Raw genomic sequence first — 22,067 nt, 5'->3', positions numbered from 1 at the left:
TTCCTCTGCCCCATCCCGGATTCGCCCCTTTTCACTTGCTGCCCCTCACTCCTGGAACCTTCTTCCCCCACAAGCAAGAGCCATCACTTCTTTAACCAGCTTCAAAACGGAGTTGGAAACCATCCTGTTCAGAGAAGCGTTCCCAGGCATTGCATAATTGTCGCTTACTATTTGATGTTCTTTTGGTGCCTGTTTATCGAACCATTTCCTGTATTGCTATGTACCGTATATGTATTATCCTACTTGAGAGTATGTATTTTACCTGGAAGAAGATTAACCATCCATTATGAAGCCAAGTCCTCCCTCCAGTCCATCTGCCTTGGTCCAGGCCTTGGAGGTAGAGAGGAACTGCTGGACCTCTTACCCTTTCCTGCCACCACTCCCTTCTCCTTTTGTGTCATGTCTTTTTAGATTGTAAGCCCAAGGGCAGGGAATGTCTAACTAAAAAGACTGTATGTACAGCGCTGTGTAAATTTACAGCGCTTCATAAATAAAGGTTAATAATAATAATAACTCCAGAAAGATGCCCATCCAATCTCTGTTTAAAAACCTGTAACCCTTTTACAAAGCAGTACATTCCACTGCTGAACAGCTCTTATTGTCAAGTAGTTCTTCCTAATGTTTATGTGGAACCTCTTCATCTTCTACTGGTGTATTTTCAAATTCTGTTCTAAATATTTAAAATCTGGACTGGCTTTATTGTTACTAGTATTTGTCTGAGTCTTATTTTCTTACCATCAAGGAGTTCTTCCAAATATCTAGATGAAATAGCTGTTCTTATCGTTTGAATCCATCGGTTTTTTGTTCTAATCTGCTGGTTTCCCAGCTTTTGTGAGATTTTTTTTCCCCCCTCCATTCTGGAACAAGCATTCAGAAGCATTCTGGAAATGCTGTTCTAAGCCTCTATTACTAGCACTGGGGGCTTTAAGCAAAAATAGGATGGTATTTTAGGTCTCATAACTTTTGCCTTTAGCAGAAATGCAAACGCCCCTCTCCCCGCATCAATGCACGTGCCAAGATCTTCTCTGAATCTGAATTTGGTCTTAAGTTAAAAGAGGTTCCTCACCTGTATTCTAATCACTACACCCTCCTTCTTGTCTCTGATGCCCACCCACACCTTCCGGACCTTTTTTTAATATGGGAAAGGCTGCACTGCCATGCAAGCCATTCCCACACACTCAGACTTTCTGTCTCTAGGAACAGGTGTAAAGTGAAGTCATAGAATCATAGAATCGTAGAGTTGGAAGAGACCACTAGGGCCATCCAGTCCAACCCCCTGCCATGCAGGAAATCCAAATCAAAGCATCCCTGACAGATGGCCATCCAGCCTCTGTTTAAAGACCTCCAAGGAAGGAGACTCTATCACCTTCCGAGGAAGTGCATTCCACTGTCGAACAGCCCTTACTGTCAGGAAGTTCCTCCTAATGTTCAGGTGGAATCTCTTTTCCTGTAGCTTGCATCCATTGTTCCGGGTCCTGTTCTCTGGAGCAGCAGAAAACAAGCTTGCTTCCTCCTCAATATGACATCCTTTCAAATATTTAAACAGGGCTATCATATCACCTCTTAACCTTCTTTTCTCCAGGCTAAACATCCCCAGCTCCCTAAGTCGTTCCTCATAGGGCATGGTCTCCAGACCCTTCACCATTTTTGTCGCCCTCCTTTGGACACGCTCCAGTTTCTCAATGTCCTTTTTGAATTGTGGCGCCCAGAACTGAACACAATATTCTAGGTGGGGCCTGACCAAAGCAGAATACAGTGGCACTATTACTTCTCTTGATCTAGACACTATACTTCTATTGATGCAGCCTAAAATAGCATTGGCCTTTTTAGCTGCCGCATCACACTGTTCACTCATGTTCAACTTGTGGTCTACTTGGACTCATAGATCCCTTTCACACGTAGTTTCATTCAGCCAGGTGTCACCCATCCTATATCTGTGCATTTTATTTTTCCGCCCTAAGTGCAATACCTTACATTTCTCTGTGTTGAATTTCATTTTGTTAGCTTTGGCCCAGCTTTCTAGTCTATTCAGGTCATTTTGAATCTTGATCCTGTCCTCTGGGGTATTAGCTATTCTCCCTAATTTGGTGTCATCTGCAAATTTGATAAGTATGCTCTCAATTCTGTCATCCAGGTCATTGATAAAGATGTTGAATAACACTGGGCCCAGGACAGAGCCCTGTGGGACCCCACTGGTCACTTCTCTCCAGGATGAAAAGGAGCCATTGTTGAGCACCCTTTGGGTTCGGCCGGTCAACCAATTACAGATCCATTTAACAGTTCCTTTGTCTAGCCCACATTTTACAAGCTTGTTTGCAAGAATGTCATGGGAAACCTTGTCAAAGGCCTTACTGAAATCAAGATATACTATATCCACAGCATTCCCTTCATTTACCAAGATGGTCATTTTATCAAAGAAAGAGATTAGATTTGTCTGGCATGACTTGTTTCTCTGAAACCCATGTTGACTTTTTGTGATTATGGCATTGCCTTCTAGATGTTCACAAACTCTCTGTTTAATGATCTGCTCCAGAATCTGTCCTAGAACTGATGTCAGACTAACTGGACGATAATTGTTGGGATCCTCTTTTTTCCCCTTTTTGAAGATGGGGACAACGTTTGCCCTCCTCCAGTCTGCTGGGATCTCTCCTGTTCTCCAGGAGTTTTCAAATATGATTGCCAATGGCTCCGATATTACTTTTGCCAGTTCTTTTAATACCCTTGGATGGAGTTCATCTGGTCCCGGAGACTTAAATTCATTTAGATTAACAAGGTGTTCCTCTACTATCTCTTTACTTATTCTGTGCTGAAATTCCCCTATTCTGTCCTCTGCTCCATTATCCTCAGGTTGAGCACCTTTTGCCTTTTCTGAGAAGACTGAGGCAAAGAAGGTGTTGAGTAATTCTACCTTTTCTCTATCTCCTGTTAGCATTTTGCCATCTTCTCCACGCAGTGGCCCTACCGTTTCCTTCTTCTTCCTCTTGCTGCGGACATATCCATAAAAGCCCTTTTTATTGTTCTTAACCTCTCTAGGAAGCCTGAGTTCATTCTGTGCTTTAGCTTTTCTGACTTTACCCCTACACATGCCTGCTATTTCTTTGAATTCCTTTTTCGTGATTTCCCCCTTTTTCCATTTCTTATACATGTTCTGTTTCACTGGCACACAAAGTATTCCCAACCCTGAATGTTCAGAAGATGGGTGTCTTGTCCCCTTTCTGTCCCTGCAACGCCACCAGCCTTTCCTCTCTGATCCTCTTCAAAAAATGCTCCTCTTTTGCCCGACCTGGTCTCCTTCACATCTCTACAAATGTAGCACTTTATAGCACTTTAACTGCACCATACAGGATTTGCAGTTTAGTTAAGTATTTTGTATTCTTTGCCAGAGTGAACTGAGAGTCAGTGTGGTGTAGTGGTTTGGGTACTGAACCAGGACTCTGGGATGTACTAGTGTCTGCATATTGAGGAGGGAGCAAGCTTGTTTTCTGCTGCTCAAGAGAACAGGACACAGAGCAATGGATGAAAACTGCAGGAAAAGAGATTCCACCTCAACACTAGGAGGAACTTCTTGACAGCTAGGGCTATTCGACAGTGGAATACACTTCCTCGAAGAGTGGTGGAGTCTCTTTCCTTGGAGGTTTTTAAACAGAGGGTGGATGGGCATCTGTCGGGGATGCTTTGACTGGGAGTTCCTGCATGGCAGAATGGGGTTGGACTGGATGGCCCTTGCGGTCTCTTCCAGCTCTAGGATTCTATGATTTTATGAATGCTCACTCAGATATGCAAATCCATTGCATGACCTTGAGCAAGTCACATTCTCTCAGCCTCTGAGGAAGACAATGGCAAACGTCATCTGAACGAACCTAGCCAGGAAAAGCTAAAGAAAGGATCACTATAGGTCAAAGTCCACTTTGAAGCACTGGGAACTGTCATGGTGTATGATTTAAGTGTTGGTTCAAAGCACTGCGCAGCTGTGGAAGCCCACTGGGTGACCCTGGGCAAGTCATACTGTCTCAGTCTCAGTCTCAGAAGAAGGCCATGACAAAACTCCTCTGAATAAATCTTGCCAAGAAAACACAGTTTTTAAGAACCAGTATGGTACAGTGGTTTGAGTGTTGTCTTATAACAGTAGTTTTCGAACAGTGGGGTGGAACCCGGGGGGGGGGGGGGTTGCTGAAGGGTGTGTGTGTTTGTGTGTGTGTGCGTGCAAGATTTAGAGGCCCTCCCTCCTCTTCTCAAACATTTTTATGTGTAAAATTTACACGTGTATTGACTTAAATACTTACTGAAACAAAACTGCTCTAATTTGAACAATGTTATTTCCTTCTAAAATGTCATATAGTACACATGACATCTGCATTTAGATGTACAGTGTGGTCCCAAGGGTAAAAGGTTTGAGTAACACTGGCGTAGAACTCTGGAAGGCCAGGGTTTGCATCTTCATTGAGCCATACAAACTTAAACTATGACCTTTGGCAAGCCACACTCTCTCAGCCTCAGAGGAGAGCAATGGCAAACCCCCTCTGAATAAATCTTGCCAAGAAAACCCTGTGATAAGTTCACCAAAAGTCAAAAGTGACCCGAAGGCCGATAACAACAACATCAAAGCAAGAGAGTGCTAGTATCTCACCAGACTACAAGTCCCAGGACTCCACAGGATATAGGCAGGGTAGTCATAGAAGTGTTATAACTGGTTAATGTGAAACTCATTTGTAATCAGAATTTAATACCTCTTTCTACCTCTGGTACCAAATTTTCTGTTAAAAGAAATGATGCCCAGGAACACATCAACTTCATTAACTGAGGTATACTCTGTTTTCTGTTTCATCTTCTGTGTCAGAAGACATGAAACCATTACCTTTTCTTCTGTACTTTCTGTCACTGGCAACTGTGTCCTGCATCCCAACATACAACCAAATTGTTCCTCTCCACCCATGTAAGCTTCCATGCAGGCTTCAGAGTCCGAGACAGACAGACGGAAAGACAGAAAGAGAGAGAAAGGAGGAGGAGGAGGAGAAAAAGAAGAAGAAGAAACAGTTGGGTATAAGTTTTGAAATTAATGATTAATTAATGTATTGTTATTAATCAATCACTTTAATTATAAAAGAGCTGTGTGTGGCCCTCGAACGCCACTTTCTATGACCTCCACCAAAGCCCCACCACCACTAAACCACAATTTTTAATGCACAATTAAGATATAAACATTTCAAATAATTGGCGGGCTGAATTTCTATTCAACCTTTACACATGTGGGAGGAGACAGACCATAAGGGGAAAGGGGGAAATTGACCATCAGCCCCTACACAGCTGCCCATTCAATTCATACAGTTGAGTTATCATCTCTCAGCCTGAAAGGGCCCCAAAGCCAATGCACAAGGGACAGAAGCACGATACAAAACTTTTAATACATACTGGTAAAAACATTATCTAAAAACAAGCCTCAACTAATTTCTTTAAAAACAGATTTTAAAGACACGTACTGTTAACAAAGCCAGAGTAGCCACACCTAAGGAATGGAGGTCATATGAAACATTGCAGTTTTAGCTGCCCCCTGGAAGCATAGAAAGGATGGGGCCTGCCTTCCCGCCTTTGGGAAGAAGTTGCACAGCTACAGGCTGTTCATGCTGCGAGGGCCCCATCTTATGCGCTCAGCATCTAGGAAATTAGGAATTTGAAAGCTGCTGCTGGACTAGGAAATTTTGAAATTTGAAATGTCCTGCTGGACAAATCATAAGCACCTCAAAAGAGCAAATCGAACCTGAAGTGAAGAAAAGATGAACAAGCTGAGATTGGCCTACTTGGAAACATAATGAGATGATACAACACACAATGGAAATGAGAACTATGTTGGGTAAAGTGGAAGGCATCAGAAAAAAAGATGACACCATTACAGGTAGATTGATTCAATAAAGGAAGCCATGGCTGTCCTGAGATGGCAACACTGAAACTATCTTGATATAGTGGCTTGCACACTGTACTATGACTCTGAGAAACCAGAGTTTCAACCCCTGGCCAAGTCACACTCTCTTAACCTCAGAGGAAGGCAAAGGCAAACCCCTTCTGAACAAATCTTGTCAAGAATTCCTCAGGATAGGTTCACCTTAGGGTCTTGGAAATTACTTGGAAAGTATGCAACACTTTCCAACCTGGAGCTTGTAAAGTAAGCTTGCAGTAACCTATGACATGAATTTAACATCATCAGAGCAAAGATTCCAAAATCTCTTTTCCATCTATTTGCCTGCTTTTGGAAGACGTGATGCAGGGAGGTGGGAGAGGGCAAACATAGTGTCAGCACCTGTACTTTGCATTATCTCATGCTGTCTGTGGGAATCTGTAGCAGAAGCTCCGAAAAACACCAGAGAGATGACAACGCTAAGTGGAAAAGGTGCTCTGGATAGTGTAACTGAGCAAGAAGTGTGTCTGTTTGGGGAAGGGGAAAGTGTTAAAATCAGGGAGGATGACAGGAAGCCTGAGGAAGGACACGCAGATGCTCTCTTACCTGATTCACACTCTGCTCTGGTTGCATTCAGCTCGGCAGTGGCATCCACAAAATGACAGATGGAAAACAGCCGGCAGCCCCGGTAACAAGCATTTAGAACGGCATCCTGGGGGTGTCAAAGGAAAGGAGAAAGGAAATGAGTTTGGGGAAGGAAGAATTTTTTAAAAAAACATATTTTTATAAAGAGCTTACACACTAGAATGATAGAATCATAGAGTTGGAAAGGACTGCAAGGGCCATCCAGTCCAACCCCATTCTGCCATGCAGGAACTCTGCATCAAAGCATCCCCATTGACATGGCCATCCAGCCTCTGCTTAAAGACCTCCAAGGAAGGAGACTCCACTAGATTCCGAGGAAGGAGTGTGTTCCACTGTTGAATAGCCCTTACTGTCAGGATGTTCCTCCTAATGTTGAGGTGGAATCTCTTTTCCTGTAGCTTGCATCCCCCTACCCACCATCCCTACCACAGAGAACATCCCATGTTTCAAAGTATATTCAGACAATACTACCAAAAATGGTGTCCAAAAAGTGCTTATCATGATAGCTTCCAGAATATCATGTGGCTCAATAGTGGGTCGCTGAATCACATGAATGTACATATCATATATGCTATAAATGGATTTACTTTTCGCTTACGTTATAAACCAGTGGCCCCCAAATTGTGTTCCTTAGGGGATTTTGGACTTCAGCTCCCAGAATCCCAAACTATTAGCCAACATGGCTGAGGCTTCTGGGAGTTGAAGTCCAAAATCTCTTAAAGGGCACAGTTTGGGGACCACTATTATAAACAAATGCCATGGAGTCTCAAGTAACTTTGGGCAAGGAGGAATTTGTGCGTCAGTTTCTCTAACAATGCAACGATCCTGAGAAGATATGAATCACTAGAAAAGATGATTATGCTTGGTAAGGCAAACATCAGGAGGAAAAGAGGAAGACCACATTCCAGGTGGATAGACTCAACCCAGGAAGCCACAGCCCTGAATCTGTGAGAGCTGAGCAGGGCTGTTGATGAGAGGGTAGCTTGGAGGTCTCTCATTCATAGGGCAGACATCAGTTGAAGTCTTTGAGTTAGATTTTCAAAGTTAGATTTGTTAAATGACATAAACTATATTTGTTCACAGGAGGTTTGTCATGACCATCTTCTGAGGCTGAGAGAGTGGGACTTGCCCAGGTTCACTCAGTGGCTTTCCATGGTTGAGAGTGGATTCAAACCCTGGTCTCTTGTACTCTTAGTCCAACACTCAAACCAGTACATCATGCTCTGCACCCAATGTCTTTGCTGAAATGCTTTCAAGATGTGGCAGGTGGGTGGTGAATGGTGAATCTGTACCTCTTTCTGGGTTCTAAGGGACAAACTATAACTGAATTTTGCAAACAAAATCGCAATGTAAGTCCCAATATATATATTTAACAATAAAACAAATTATATATTAAATGTGACACTGTGCCAAAAGTTCCATGCACCCCACAAAGTGCCAATGCAAGTCTCTTTTGCCTGTGCTGCTCAGTTGTACGGCAACATTTGGATGCCACTCTCAAATGCCTTATTCAAAGTCAAAAGGGCCCAATGGTTATTGCTGGCAACTGCGTCTCCTCTCCAGCTCTTCCTCAAACCTAGTGAAAACAGCCCCTTCATTAGGGTTTCCCTACCCACTGGACCAAATACACAGAAGTTACAAATCCACTCCAAGTTTAAAGTTTAAAGCTAAGTTTAAAGGGGCTCTCCAAGGTGCTGAACCTACCTGGGGGAAAGGGTTCAGTGCCTCGGAGAGATCAGTTTAAGTTTGTACTCAAATCTGGAGTGGATTCCCTACTTCAATGACACAAGACCCACCAGTTGCCCATGTTTCCCAGGGATGGAAAGGTTATGAAATTTGTTCCCCTTGGCTACAATACCATCCAGCAACAGCGAACAAGGCTGTCACATCTTCTGCAGAACAAACCTTTGGACGTTGGAAGGCATCTGTTAAATCTACAAATACAAAATCCATGTTTGGATGCTTTGTCTATTTCTCATGGAGGGTGACCGAGATACAGAGCCATTGATTTGTACTTCATATTTTCACTATGTAAAGGGCTGTGTAAATTGACAGCACTATATAAACAAACTTTAATAATAATAATAATAATAATAATAATAATAACCAATGGTGGAGGCAGGCGGAAGGAAAAGTGGGTGGGTACAAAAAGGAATAAGTCTAAAACATGTATTCCTTTAGGTTCCACCCTACTTTTTCTACACTGTACTGTTTAATAATGTCTGATCTATCATATACAGGGCCAGTCCTGCCATGAAGTAGAGCAATACAGTGCAGTTGAACCTCAAAGTTTCCAGCTTGATTTTTGCGGATTTGATTTATTTGAGTCATATGTTCTCTCTAGGAATCTCTAGGTTCTCCAGCACAACTCTGCCAGAAGTTGACCACAGAGTTATGCTGGAGAACCTAGACCAGTGATGGTGAACCTTTTAGAGGCCGAGTGCCCAAACTGCAACCCCAAACCCACTTATTTATTGTAAAGTGCCATGTCCCTCTGGCTTTCCAGTAACAAACTCTGGCAAACTCTGTGCTGGGGGGACAGCACATGTGCCCACAGAGAGGGCTCTGAGTGCCACCTCTGGCATGCGTGCCATAGGTTCGCCATCACTGACCTAGACTTTCCTAGAGAAAACACTTCTGTAGGCATTTGTAGGTCCTTCAGCATAATTCTGTGATCAACCTCTGGCAGATGTTGACCACAGAGTTGCACTGGAGGACTTGGAGATTTCGAGAGAGGTGTTCTCTTAAGTAAAAATACTAGTTGTGGTTATTTTTTTATTGGTGGTTTTTACACATTTACCCCTAACCCCAGCAAATGTGGAGCTACCATTGTACCTCAAACAGCATATGCTGGGAGGTAGCTGCTGTATACTCAGTAGCCTGCTCCAGCTGCCATCTTACTCTCTGCCTCAAGTGGCAAAATGTCTTTAGTTGGTCCTAATCTTAATAGGACAGTGGTTGCATTACTGTAATATAAGGTCTCTTAAAAGCAATATATTTGATCAATATCAGACAAACAGTAAGTACGGTGGGTGTATCCCCTGGGGTTTGGTTCCAGGACCCCACATCCATGGGTGCTCAAGTCCCACTGAATACAATGGCATAGTTATATAGTGCCCCTTTTATAAAACAGCAAATCAAGTTTGATTTCTGGAATTTATAATTTTTAAAAATACTTTCAAGGCATGGATGGTTGAATCCACAGATAAAGAATCCATGGATATGAAGAGCTGGCTGTATTGTTACTCCTGATTTTCAAACACTAGAAACTGAACAAACTTAGCAGAAGGCAGAGATGATAAAGATAACAGCTTTGAATCTTGCCTCTGATCCGAAAATGGGAGAGTATTGGACTCTGGGGTGTTGGACTCTTGATGGACTCCAAATCCCATCAGCCTCAGCCAAGTCAGGAATGACAGGAGATGGAGTCCAACAACATTCAGAGGGCCACATGTTACAGGACCTGATTTGAAGATAAATTGGGTAAGAAAATCACAAAAACTCTGCCTTAGATATGACATACATAAATATACCTTACTGGGTTATTGTTAAATACCTAATACCAAGATAGCATTAGGATTTAAAGTTCGGAAGCTTTGTCAACGTCCAGCGAGAAGCAAATAACCTGAAAGAGTGGGAGGTATATAATATATGTACAAAAGTGTACTAGACACTACTGTTGTCATTACTCTTGCTGATGTATCTCCCAGTCCTAAACAATCTCTGGTCTAGCAGCTCTTGAAGCAAGGCCCTGCAGAGACACCGATGTACAAATGGTGCCGACATTTCGTTCTGGGAAGCCAATGACCAAGTAGAGTCAAGGAGAAGGAGAAAAAGGTCATTTTCTCATCTCCATGCCAGCCCTTGGATTCCAAAATACTAAAGCAGCCGATCATAAGTGTTCTAGAAGAGTTTATCACGGTGCTCCATCGGCGCAGCATTTAGACACTCTGCGCCAAATGAGCGCCAAAAAGCCGCCGCCGCTGCAGCAAGGGCGCCTTTTGCTGGCACTAAAAGGAGCGGCGTTTTGCCATTCTTTTCCGCGCTGGATCGGGGCTGCGATGTGCAGTTGCCGCAGCCCTGATCCGGTGTGGAGCCCCTCAACTGCTCCCCAATAACTCTGCAACTCCTTCCCTCCTATGTAAGCTATAACAAATAACACAACAAACAATAAACACAAACCAAATCAGCACAACTAAAGAGACACTGTAACTGACTTCCCAATTCTCAAACCTAAGGATAATAACACACAATATAAGTACAATACAATACAAAAGAAGAAATACAGAGAGCCATCAGTGGTACATTGTTCATCCCTCTCTCTCTTGATCAATTTATCTATTGTTTTATTTAGTTACTCAATGTATATTTGCTGCCAGAAGACCCTATTAAAAGCGGGAAATAAAAGATTCTATCTATCTATCTATCTATCTATCTATCTATCTATCTATCTGTCATGCATATAGCCACACACAGAGAGATTCACAAATTGTGGATATATTGCTTGTTTCTCTCTGTCAAATATCTGAAATAGTATTACAAAATAATATATGTGTGTGTATGTATGTATGAACATATATATATACACACACACACACATATATACACACACATACAGATATACACACGTGTATGTGCGCGTGCGCACACACACACATATCTGCATGCATATACTGTGGACCCTCCACATTCGCTGGGGTTCGGGGCACAGGACCCCCATGAAAGTGGGGAAATCATGACTAACGAAACCACTATTTCCTTAGCAGAGAGGACACCTGTTTAAGAATCTAGGTCCTCCAGAGCAACTCTATGGTCAATATCTATGGTCAACCTACAATTCTGCTGGAGGACCTACAAATGCCTAGAGAAGTGTCCTCTCTAGGAATTTCTAGGTCCTTCAATGCAACTTTTAGCAGAAGCTGACCACAGAGTTGCGCTGGAGGACCTAGAGATTCCTAGAGAGGACATACTGATCAAATCCATGAATAATCAAAGCCGCAAAGGTCAAAGCCACAAATGTGGAGGGCTGACTGTATACACACACACACACATTCACACATATAGACACACACACATATATATTCACACATATGTATATACACACGTATAGACACACACACATATAGACACACACACACACACACATATATTCACACACATGTATATACACACATATAGACACACACATATATATTCACACACGTGTACACATATGTATATACACACATATAGACACACACATGTATATACACACATATAGACACACACACATATATTCACACACACGTATATACACACATATAGACACACACATATATATTCACACACATATATTCATACAAACGTATATACACACGTATAGACACACACACACGTATAGACACACACAGACACACACACATGTATATACACACATATAGACACACACACGTATATTCACATACGTATATACACACATATAGACACACACACGTATATTCACACATACGTATATACACACATATAGACACACACACATATATTCACACACACGTATATACACACATATAGACACACACACATATATTCACACACACGTATATACACACATATAGACACACACACACGTATATACACACATATAGACTCACACACACACACACATATAATTATCTATACAAATTAATTCCTATCTTTCTCCATTCTCCCTCTTTCTTTAAAATGTTCCAAAGGGTGGCACACACACACACACACATATAGACACATGTATGTACACATATTTATATATATAGATACAGATATATACACACACATATAGACACATATACATATACACATGTATATGCAAACATACACATACACACATGCACATATATATATAGATGCACACACATATAGACACAGACATATAGACACATATATAGACACACATATACACACACACATACACACACATATACATACATAGATAGGTAGATACACACAGACATATACAGACATACATAGATGCACACATATATACATATGTATAGATAGACACACATATACATATACACATGCACATACAGATATATAGACACAGATATACATATACACACACACACACACACATATATATGTACACCTAGACAGACACACAGAGAGACATATGTAGAGACTTATATATGTATAGACACATGAATATGGACACACATACACACACACACATATATATATGTAGATATCTCCATCCATACTGTCCACCCCCCTCTCTCTTTCGGGGCCTTGCTGCTGCTCACCTGAGGCCCGGGGGCGGCCTGGGCCTGGCACTGGGCCTGGCATTGGGCGAGGCCCCCCAGCTGGGCGGCGAAGGGGTCCGGCGGCGGCGGCGGCGGCGGCGCAGAAGGAGACGGAGAGGAGGAGGCCGGGCCCAGGAGCAGCAGGGCCAGCAACGCCAAGCAGCGCCGGGCCAAGCTCACGGGGGCCATGGCTGCCTCGGAGGAGGAGGAGGAAGAGGAGGAGGCGGAGCAGCCAGGCAGCAGCAGCAGCAGCAGCAGGAGGAGGAGGAGGAAGGCGGCCGGAGCCTGGGGGGGAGCCTGGGGGCCACGACGGGAGCCAAGAGGAAGGAAGGAAGGAAGGAAGGAAGGAAGGAAGGAAGGAGGCCAAGGGGAGCCCGCCCTCGGAGGCGCCTGAGTCGCCAAGGGACAGCCTCAACTCAAGAGAGGACACCACCACCACCACCACCACACTCCTCCTCACACAGGGGCGCCATTGGGGCAGAAATCAGGCCCTGGCATCTCCCCCGATGTATCTGTATCTACACACACACACATATATACACATATAAACATATATACACACATATACAATATATATATATATATATATATATACAGTATATATATATATACACACACATATATACACATATAAACATATATACACACATATACAATATATATATATATATATACAGTATATATATACACACACACATATATACACATATAAACATATATACACACATATACAATATATATATATATATATATATATACAGTATATATATATATACACACACATATATACACATATAAACATATATACACACATATACAATATATATATATATATATACAGTATATATATACACACACACATATATACACATATAAACATATATACACACATATACAATATATATATATATATATACAGTATATATATACACACACACATATATACACATATAAACATATATACACACATATACAATATATATATATATATACAGTATATATATACACACACATATATACACATATAAACATATATACACACATATACAATATATATATATACAGTATATATATATACACACATAAACATATATACACACATATACAATATATATATATATACAGTATATATATACACACACACATATAAACATATATACACACATATACAGTGTATATATATATACACACACACATATAAACATATATGCACACATATACAGTGTATATATATATACACACACATATACAGTATATATATGGACAGGTTACTCACCTGTAACGGTATTTCTTCGAGTGGTCATCTGCGAATTCATACAAATGGGTTTTACTGCGGAACGGCTCGAAACCGAAGTTCTGTCTAGATAGAACGCCAAAGCCCTGCGAACGTCTAACATATGTAAGCTACGTTCCTCAGCAGTGGATGGGTTTGGGGCTAGGGAGGGCAAAACAATGTCCTGACACATATGAAAAAATGACACTACCTTAGGGAGGAAGGTAATGTCAGTCTGGAGCACCACCTTGTCCTTATGGAACCGAAGGAAGGGTTCATCCCTCCGTAAGGCACAAAGTTCACCTGCCCGGTGGGCAGAAGTTATGGCCACAAGGAAGGCTGTTTTCCAAGTGAGTAGCCTTAAGTCTGTTGTGGCCAAGGGTTCAAAGGGTTCAGACTGGAGGGCGGGCAGTACAACGTCCAGGCTCCATGCAGGTGTCGGGGGAGAAACCTGTGGGTGGAGATTGTTACACCCTTTTAGAAAGTTCTTAACAAGGGGTTCCCTGAAAAAAGAAGGCAAACCATCATATTGAAAAAAGGAACAAATGGCAGACAAATAACATTTCACAGACGCGAGGCACAAGCCCGCGTCTACTAATGTCATCAGGAACTCCAGCACCACCGGTACCGTAACCTGGTTTGGGGAAAGGTGCTTGTCATCAAGGAAATGCAGGAACCTTCTCCACTTGGAGGCGTAGGATTTCTGCGTCGCCGGTTTCTGTGCAGCCTGGATCACCGTCCGTACCGACTGCGGGAGCGAAGTCAATGGAGTCTCCATGCCACCATCGAGAGCGAGTCGATGTCTGGGTGTCGGACTCTCCCGCCCTGGACAGTGAGAAGGTCCGGTCGCGGTTCGAGCCGGAGAAACTCGTCGTTGGAGAGATGGAGCAACAACGGGAACCACGGCTGCCTCGGCCACCACGGCGTGATGAGGATCGCGTCGATGCGGTCCCGCAGCATCTTGGAAACCACTCTGGTGATCAGTGGGAACGGGGGGAAGGCGTAGATCATTTCCCCGGACCAATCGAGAGCGAACGCGTCTCCGAGGGATCTCTCGTGCCGCATTCGGGAACAGAACTGGGGACAATGGCTGTTGGAGGCCGTTGCGAAGAGGTCGATCAGGGGATTGCCCCACCGACAAAATAGGTCGCAGACAGTCTCCAGATGGAGTCTCCACTCGTGGCAGGTCGAGACAGTCCTGCTGAGGCGGTCTGCCAAGGTGTTTTCGTCTCCCGGTAGGTGAATTGCTTGGAGAAGGATGCCCCTCGGGATACACCAATCCCAGATTCTCAACGTGATGTCCAGGAGAGTCGTTGACTTGGTGCCTCCCTGCTTGTTGAGATAGTACATCACAGTTGTGTTGTCTGTCCTGATAAGGACCACCTTGTCTGTGATGCTGGATTCGAAGGCCCTGAGAGCTTTTTCCACGGCCAGCATTTCCAATGCATTGATGTGAAAGGTAGTCTCTAGACGGGACCACCTCTCTCTTACACAAAGGTCCAAGAGGTGAGCGCCCCAGCCCTCCATCGACGCATCCGTCGTTAAAGTCAACTGTGGCTGAGGTTGGGTGAAGGGCATGCCGCCGCAGACGTTGTGGGAGTCCAACCACCACAGTAGGGAAGCGGCTACGGGTCTCAGTACGGTGAGCCATGTGTGTGGAGGGTCCGACATGGGGTCGAAGACCGACAGGAACCACGACTGCAGGGGCCTCAGGCGCAACCTTGCCCATGGGGTGACAAACGTAGTAGAAGCCATGTGTCCCAGGGCTACCTGGACGTCCCTGGCCCTCACACCGCGACTATCAAAGCTTGAAAGTGGTCCCAAGGAAGATATGCGGTGCATGTAACGGAGTCGAGGATGGAGCCTATGAACCGGACCTGCTTGGCTGGGACCAGGTGAGACTTTTCCAGGTTGACGACCAGTCCCAAGTTCGACAGAAGGTCCAGTGTGAAGCTGATGGCGTCCTGAAGCTCTTCCTGCGAGGGGGCTGCCAACAGCCAGTCATCCAGGTATGGAAAAACTCTGTAGCCTCTTTGGTGAAGGTAGGCGACCACCGGGGCCATGCACTTCGTGAAGACCCTCGGAGCCGTGGCCAGTCTGAACGGAAGGACGTTGTATTGGTACGCGGCAGAGCCGATGGCGAAGGCGAGAAATCTTCGGTGGGACTCCCGAATTCCCACATGGAAGTAAGCGTCTTTCAAGTCCACCGTTGCAAACCAAAGGTCCTGGTGAAGCAAAGGCATAATAGAAGCTAGAGTCACCATACGGAAGCGTCGGTATCGTAAAAAGGAATTGAGTCCCCTTAAGTCCAGTATGGGTCTAGTTCCACCATCTGATTTAGGTACCGTGAAGTACCTGGAAAAAAAGGCCTTGGACAGCAGTTCTGGTGGCAAAGGTGATGTGGCCCCTTTTTGAAGGAGAGAGCGCACTTCGTCGAGAAGGGTGTCCGAGGGGGAAGTGGTAAGAAACGCTCTGGTGGGAGGGAGGTCTTCGAACTCGAGGGTGTAGCCCCTTCGGACGATGGTTAGGACCCAAGAGTCGGAAGTGATGGAAGCCCACACGGTGACATAGGGCCTGAGGATGTTCAAAAAATACGGGCAAGGCAAGACGAAGTGCGCGAGGGGACTTCATGCCCTCTTTTTAGGCTGGTCAGCATCCTGCCTTCGGGCCTTGCGATATTTGGGAGGGTAAGGCCGACGACCAGAAGAGGAAGAGGACTGGGACGGGTACCTCTGCCGCTGGGAGCCCTGCTGATTGAACTGGCGGTCTTGATAGAATGGTCTCTGGGACTGACCTTGTTGGTGGTGCCAGGGGCGGAGCCGCTTTCGAAACAGAGCAGAGTCTGGAGCCGACATGCCGTGCTTCCTAGCTGCCGCCTTCATTCTAAACTTCCTGTTTAGCTTGTCGTCAGTGTCGGTATGAAAGAGACCCGAGTCGTCAATGGGCATTTCCTCGATCGCGGACCGAACACCCTGATTAAGGTCCGATCCGCGGAGCCAGGCATGACGTCGCAGGGCGATGGAGGCTGCCATGGCTCTGCCAGTGCACTCTGCCATGTTTCTGGAAGCTGTAATTAGCCAGCTTCCGATTGAGTGTGCCTCATCCCTGATCTCCGCCAAGGTGCGCTGAGCCTCATCCGGGACATCTGGAATGATAGGGGAGATTCCCTCCTTGAGGGTCTGTACATAAGCCCCCATACAGGCGGTGTAATTCACAGCCTTGACAGTCAACGCCGAAGCCGTGTATGCCTTCCTCGCGAGGGCATCTATCTTTTTGGCCTCCTTGTCCAACGGGAGTGAAGATTGACGTTGGGAAGAGGTGCGTTGGGCTCCTTCAACAATAGCGGAGTTGAGGCAAGGGTGGGAAGCCAGCCAGGGGGCATTGGGGGATGACACCCTATAGAGGGACTCTATCTTGCGAGACGGTCCCAGGAGAGAAGCAGGAGCATCCCAAGAGCGTTTGACAAGAGACTCCAAGGATGGCAAGAACGTTATCGACGGCGGGGTCTGCACTCGGCCTTGCACCCACGCTCGATTGGCCGCTTCCTCGGGGTAGGCCAGCTCGATGTCCAGGGCGTGGGACGTTTTAATAACGTGTTCAGCAAAGGAGCGCACGTCATCAGTCGGCGAAGCGGGATCAGGTTGATGTAGGCTCAAGGAGATGTCATCAGCCCCATCGTCATCATCCGAAGGAACCTCGGGTTCAGGAGGAAAATCAGGCTCCGAATCAGAAGGGATGGTATGCACCACCGTTTCTGATCTGGGATGAGTAGAAGCACGGCGCGGAGGAGAGCTAGGGCGCATTGAGGTGCGAGATGCCTTGTCTTCACGACCCCGAAGGTCTCTAGAAGGGAACTTCAACATAGCCACGTCCCTGGGAACAGCCATGTAAAATCTGTCAGACTCTGAGTTGTAGAAGTATTCGTCAGGGTCGAGGTCCCTCACTGGCGAGGGGGTCGGAGATCTTCTCCTGTGGGGATGGGTCTCCTCCTCATCAAAGTCAGCATCGAAAGCGGTAGCTGACGTCGATGGTTCAGCAACTGGGGGATGGCTCACCACAGCAGTGGGGATATCCACAGCAGCGGACTTCTTGTGTGGGGAGCGTCCCCTGGTGCTTTGTCGGTCAGAGGACGCCGGCCGGCGGTCCTTAGATCGCGGAGACCGGGATCGAGAGCGTGGGCGGCCCCGGGCGTCCTCCTTGTCGGTCCCACCCTCGGAGCGGGGCTTAGGATGGCCCCGGGTGTCTTCCTTGCCGGTCCCGACCTCGGAGCGGGGTTTGGGATGGTCCCGGGACTTAGTCTTCTTCGGAGCTGGGACCTCCGGAGTAGAGCTGATCGTGGACGAAGTCCTCTTCTTGGAGGAAACCGAGCCCCGTGGAGCGTCAGGAGGGAAGAACGGGATCGGGCTATCAGTGACCCTTGCACCCGTCTTGGCTTGGACGCCGGTATCGGGAGTCACAGTGGACGGCCCCGAGCCGCTCGCCTTGGTGGTCGAAGAGCGCTCCTTAGGCAATTTGCCCTCCTTGGCGGGTTTGTCACCGCCCTTGAGCCTGTTGGGGCTCGCATCCAGAGAAGCGGCCGCTCCGCGGGACTTATGGCTAGTGGTCGCCCGCTTAGAAGACATCGCCTCCTCTTGGGCAGACCTTTCCGGGCAATGGGCAGACTTGGAAGCAGCACTTGACTTAGAGGCGCCCTGGGCCACCGAGGGGGCATGTTCGGACCTCCTGATCTCCTGGGCGGGCAGGGCTGGTGGAGCGCTAGCCAGACTGGCCTGGGCAGGAGGCAGGGGAGCCGCGGTGGATGCAGAGGGAGCAGACGAAGGACGGGGGTCCCCCTCCCGGATCTTCCCTTGGGCAATAGCGGAGGTCAGGCGGGACTCCCGATTTTTCCTGGCCTGGGAGGACATGGACTTACATAACTGGCAAGCCTTGGCATCATGATCTCTCCCTAAGCAAAGAAGACAGGACGAATGAGGGTCTTGGACAGGGACTTTACCCCCACAGACGTCACACTTCTTGAAGGGTGGCGACATATCCGAAGACGACGAGCCAAAAACAGAGTCCAAATGCGTAGTCGACAGTCCGATTGGTCAAGTGGGGGGGGGGGGGAATCCAAAAAGACGAAGTCCAAGACAGTCTGAGTCAAAAACCAAGCAGTGATTCCGAAAAAGCTACGAGAGCGAAGTTCCAAACAACAGCCAAGCGCGGCGGAAAAATGGAACTGGGGAAAAGAGCGGGAACCGGGGCTTTATAGGAGGGGGGCGGGGTTACCGCCAAAAAGTTTCTAAGTGTTGCAAAGTGTACTTTGCCCAGTGATTCTAGAAGTTTCCGAACGGCACTGCGCAGGCACAGTAAAACCCATTTGTATGATTCACAGAGACCACGAAGAAGAAACACACATATAAACATATACACACATATACAGTGTGTATATATATATATATATATATATATACACACACATATACAGTATGTATATACACACACACATACAGTATATATATACACACATACACATATAAACATATATATATACATACACATATAAACATATATACAGACATATATACAGTATATATATATATACACACACACATATACATACAGTATATATATACACACACATATAAACATATATATACATACACATATTAACATACAGACATATATACAGTATATATATATATATACACATACACACACATATATACAGTATATATATACACACACATACACATATAAACATATATACATATATATATACACACACACACACACACACACAGATACAATGGATGCAAGCTGCAGGAAAAGAGATTCCAGCTCAACATTAGCAGGAACTTCCTGAGAGTAAGGGCTGTTTGACAGAGGAACACACTCCTTCCTCAGAGTGTAGTGGAGTCTCCTTCCCTGGAGGTCTTTAAGCAGAGGCTGGATGGCCATCTCTCAATGGGGGTGCTTTAACTGAGAGTTCCTGCATGGCAGAACAGGGTTGGAGTGGATGGCCCTTGGGGGTCTCTTCCAACTCTATGATCTTCTGGAGTCCTAATCCAATCATCCAAGCCCCATGCCATGCTGGCTCCTAAGAGCATTCTAGAGGGATTAGTTGTGTTGAGGGCTTTGAGTGCGTAGCGCAAAAGGGCGCATGTTGTTTACAATTGGCCCTTCCTATCCATGGATCAGTTATCCATGGATTCAACCACAGTTTAAATATCTTTTAAAAAATAAATAAATCCAAAAGCAGATCTTGATTTTCCTGTTTTATATAAGCGACACCATTGAATCATAGACAGAATCATAGAATCATGCCCTGCAGTCAAAAGGACTTGAAACATCCACAGATTTTGGTCTCCATGGGGGCTTCTGAAACCAAACCCTGGCAGATAGCAAGGGCCCACTGTATTTACTTCTGCAATGTTGCCATGTAACCAAGGATCCTATATATTATTCCCTATTTTAAAAATGGAGGAGGAAAGAAGCACTGGCCTCTTCGCTCTACCACAAGAATTAACATTCTCAGGGTGGCTGACCATTCTTTTCTGGACGGGTCAAAATCCCCTTCCTTGCTGAGATGAAAAATTGTGAATGTCCTCTAGCTCCCCAATGTCACGCCCGGGCCAAACGTGGGCACCAGGTGCGCCAGTCCCTCGGCGGTGATATGGCGACGGGCTGCTCCTTCATTTTTCACTCGGCCTGCGATGATGCCGATTTGGCACCCTCATCCGTCTTCAGAAGCAGCGAAAGGGCCTTTGGAAAGATGTAGCATAAGCTCCCAGGAATGCTTGAGACGCACGCCGAGGCTGAACATCTGTTCAATTTGCCCATGGCCTTCACGCTCGAGGCCTGAAAACAGCAGGGCATCTTGATGTTCCCATTTCGGGCCTCCAGCAGGCAAGTGGTTGACCAAGATGCCAACCTGCAGGAGGTCCATATAGACCTCCCACGTTCTGGCTTATACTGACATCCCTCCTTTTCTATCATTTCCTTTTTAACCCATGACAAATGGGAGCTTTGTTTTTTAATATGTGTTTTATAAAAAACACCCTAAAAAGGGAATCTTTGGCCCCATACAGACAGGCCACAATAAAGCTGCTTCGGGTCACTTTGGAGGTATGCTGTTTCAATGATGCATAGAGTCCAGAAGCTGCGCCAAAGCTGTGCTTTAGTCCTTGGGACTGGATTACGGCTTTGGCGCAGCTTCCAGACTCTTAGTACACATGCGTCATTGAAACAGCATACCTCCAAAGTGACCCGAAGCAGCTTTATTTTGGCTGGTCTGTATGGGGCCATAGAGCTGGAAGAGACCTCAAGGGCCATCAAGTCCAGGAATACACAACCAAAGCACCACTGACAGAAGGCTATCCAGACTCTCTTTAAATACCTCCAAAGAAGGAGACTCCACCGTGCTCCAAGGGAGTTTGTTCCACTTTCAAACAACTCTTACTGTCAAAATGTTATTCCTAAAATTTAAGTGGAATCTCTTTTCCTGCAGTTTGCATCCGTTGTTCCGGGTCCGATTCTCTGGAGCAGCAGAAAACAAGCTTGCTCAATCCTTCACATGACATCCCTTCAAACATTTAAACAGGGCTGTTTAAATTTTTATTTTTATTTTTAATATAATATACTTATATTTAAATATAAATGTTCAAAATGAGGCATGTCACGTCTTAACTTTGTCTTCTCCAGGGTAAACATACTCAGCTCCCTACGTTGCTCCTCATAGGGCATAGTTTACAGACCCCTTACCATTTTGGTTGCCCTCCTCTGGATAGGCTCCAGCTTGCCCACATCCTTTTTGAATTGTGGTGCCCAGAACTGGGCCCAGTTTTCCAGGTGGGGTCTGACTTAACCAGAATAGAGTGGCACTATTACTTCCTTTGATCAAGACACTATACTTTTATTGATGCAGCCTAAGAATCACATTGGTTTTTAAGCTGTTGCATCACACCATTGACTCACGTTCAACTTGTGGTCTACTAGGACTCCTAGTTCCATTTCACACATA

General features: G+C 45.4%; 1 protein-coding gene across 1 annotated transcript in view; it reads right to left on the bottom strand.

Annotated features, from left to right (window-relative positions):
• LOC149308486 (transmembrane protein 59-like) overlaps window positions 1-13,004 on the bottom strand; it is a 29,277-nt gene extending 16,273 nt beyond the window's left edge. The window contains exons 1-3 of the mRNA XM_089535830.1: window positions 12,793-13,004; window positions 6,497-6,602; window positions 4,856-4,950 (exon numbers count right to left, since the gene is read on the bottom strand). Of these exons, the coding sequence (XP_089391956.1) occupies window positions 4,856-4,950; window positions 6,497-6,602; window positions 12,793-12,981 (390 nt within the window). The 5' untranslated portion in view covers window positions 12,982-13,004. The remainder of the gene's footprint in view (window positions 1-4,855; window positions 4,951-6,496; window positions 6,603-12,792) is intronic.
• Window positions 13,005-22,067: the final 9,063 nt, after the last annotated feature.

This window comes from Sceloporus occidentalis, unplaced genomic scaffold (genome assembly GCF_023333645.1).
Source record: "Sceloporus occidentalis isolate IW3139 unplaced genomic scaffold, rSceOcc1.0.p SCAF_8, whole genome shotgun sequence".
Classification (NCBI taxonomy): domain Eukaryota; kingdom Metazoa; phylum Chordata; class Lepidosauria; order Squamata; family Phrynosomatidae; genus Sceloporus; species Sceloporus occidentalis.
Note: the sequence above shows the minus strand (reverse complement) of the source record. Positions and strands in the feature narration are given on the sequence as shown.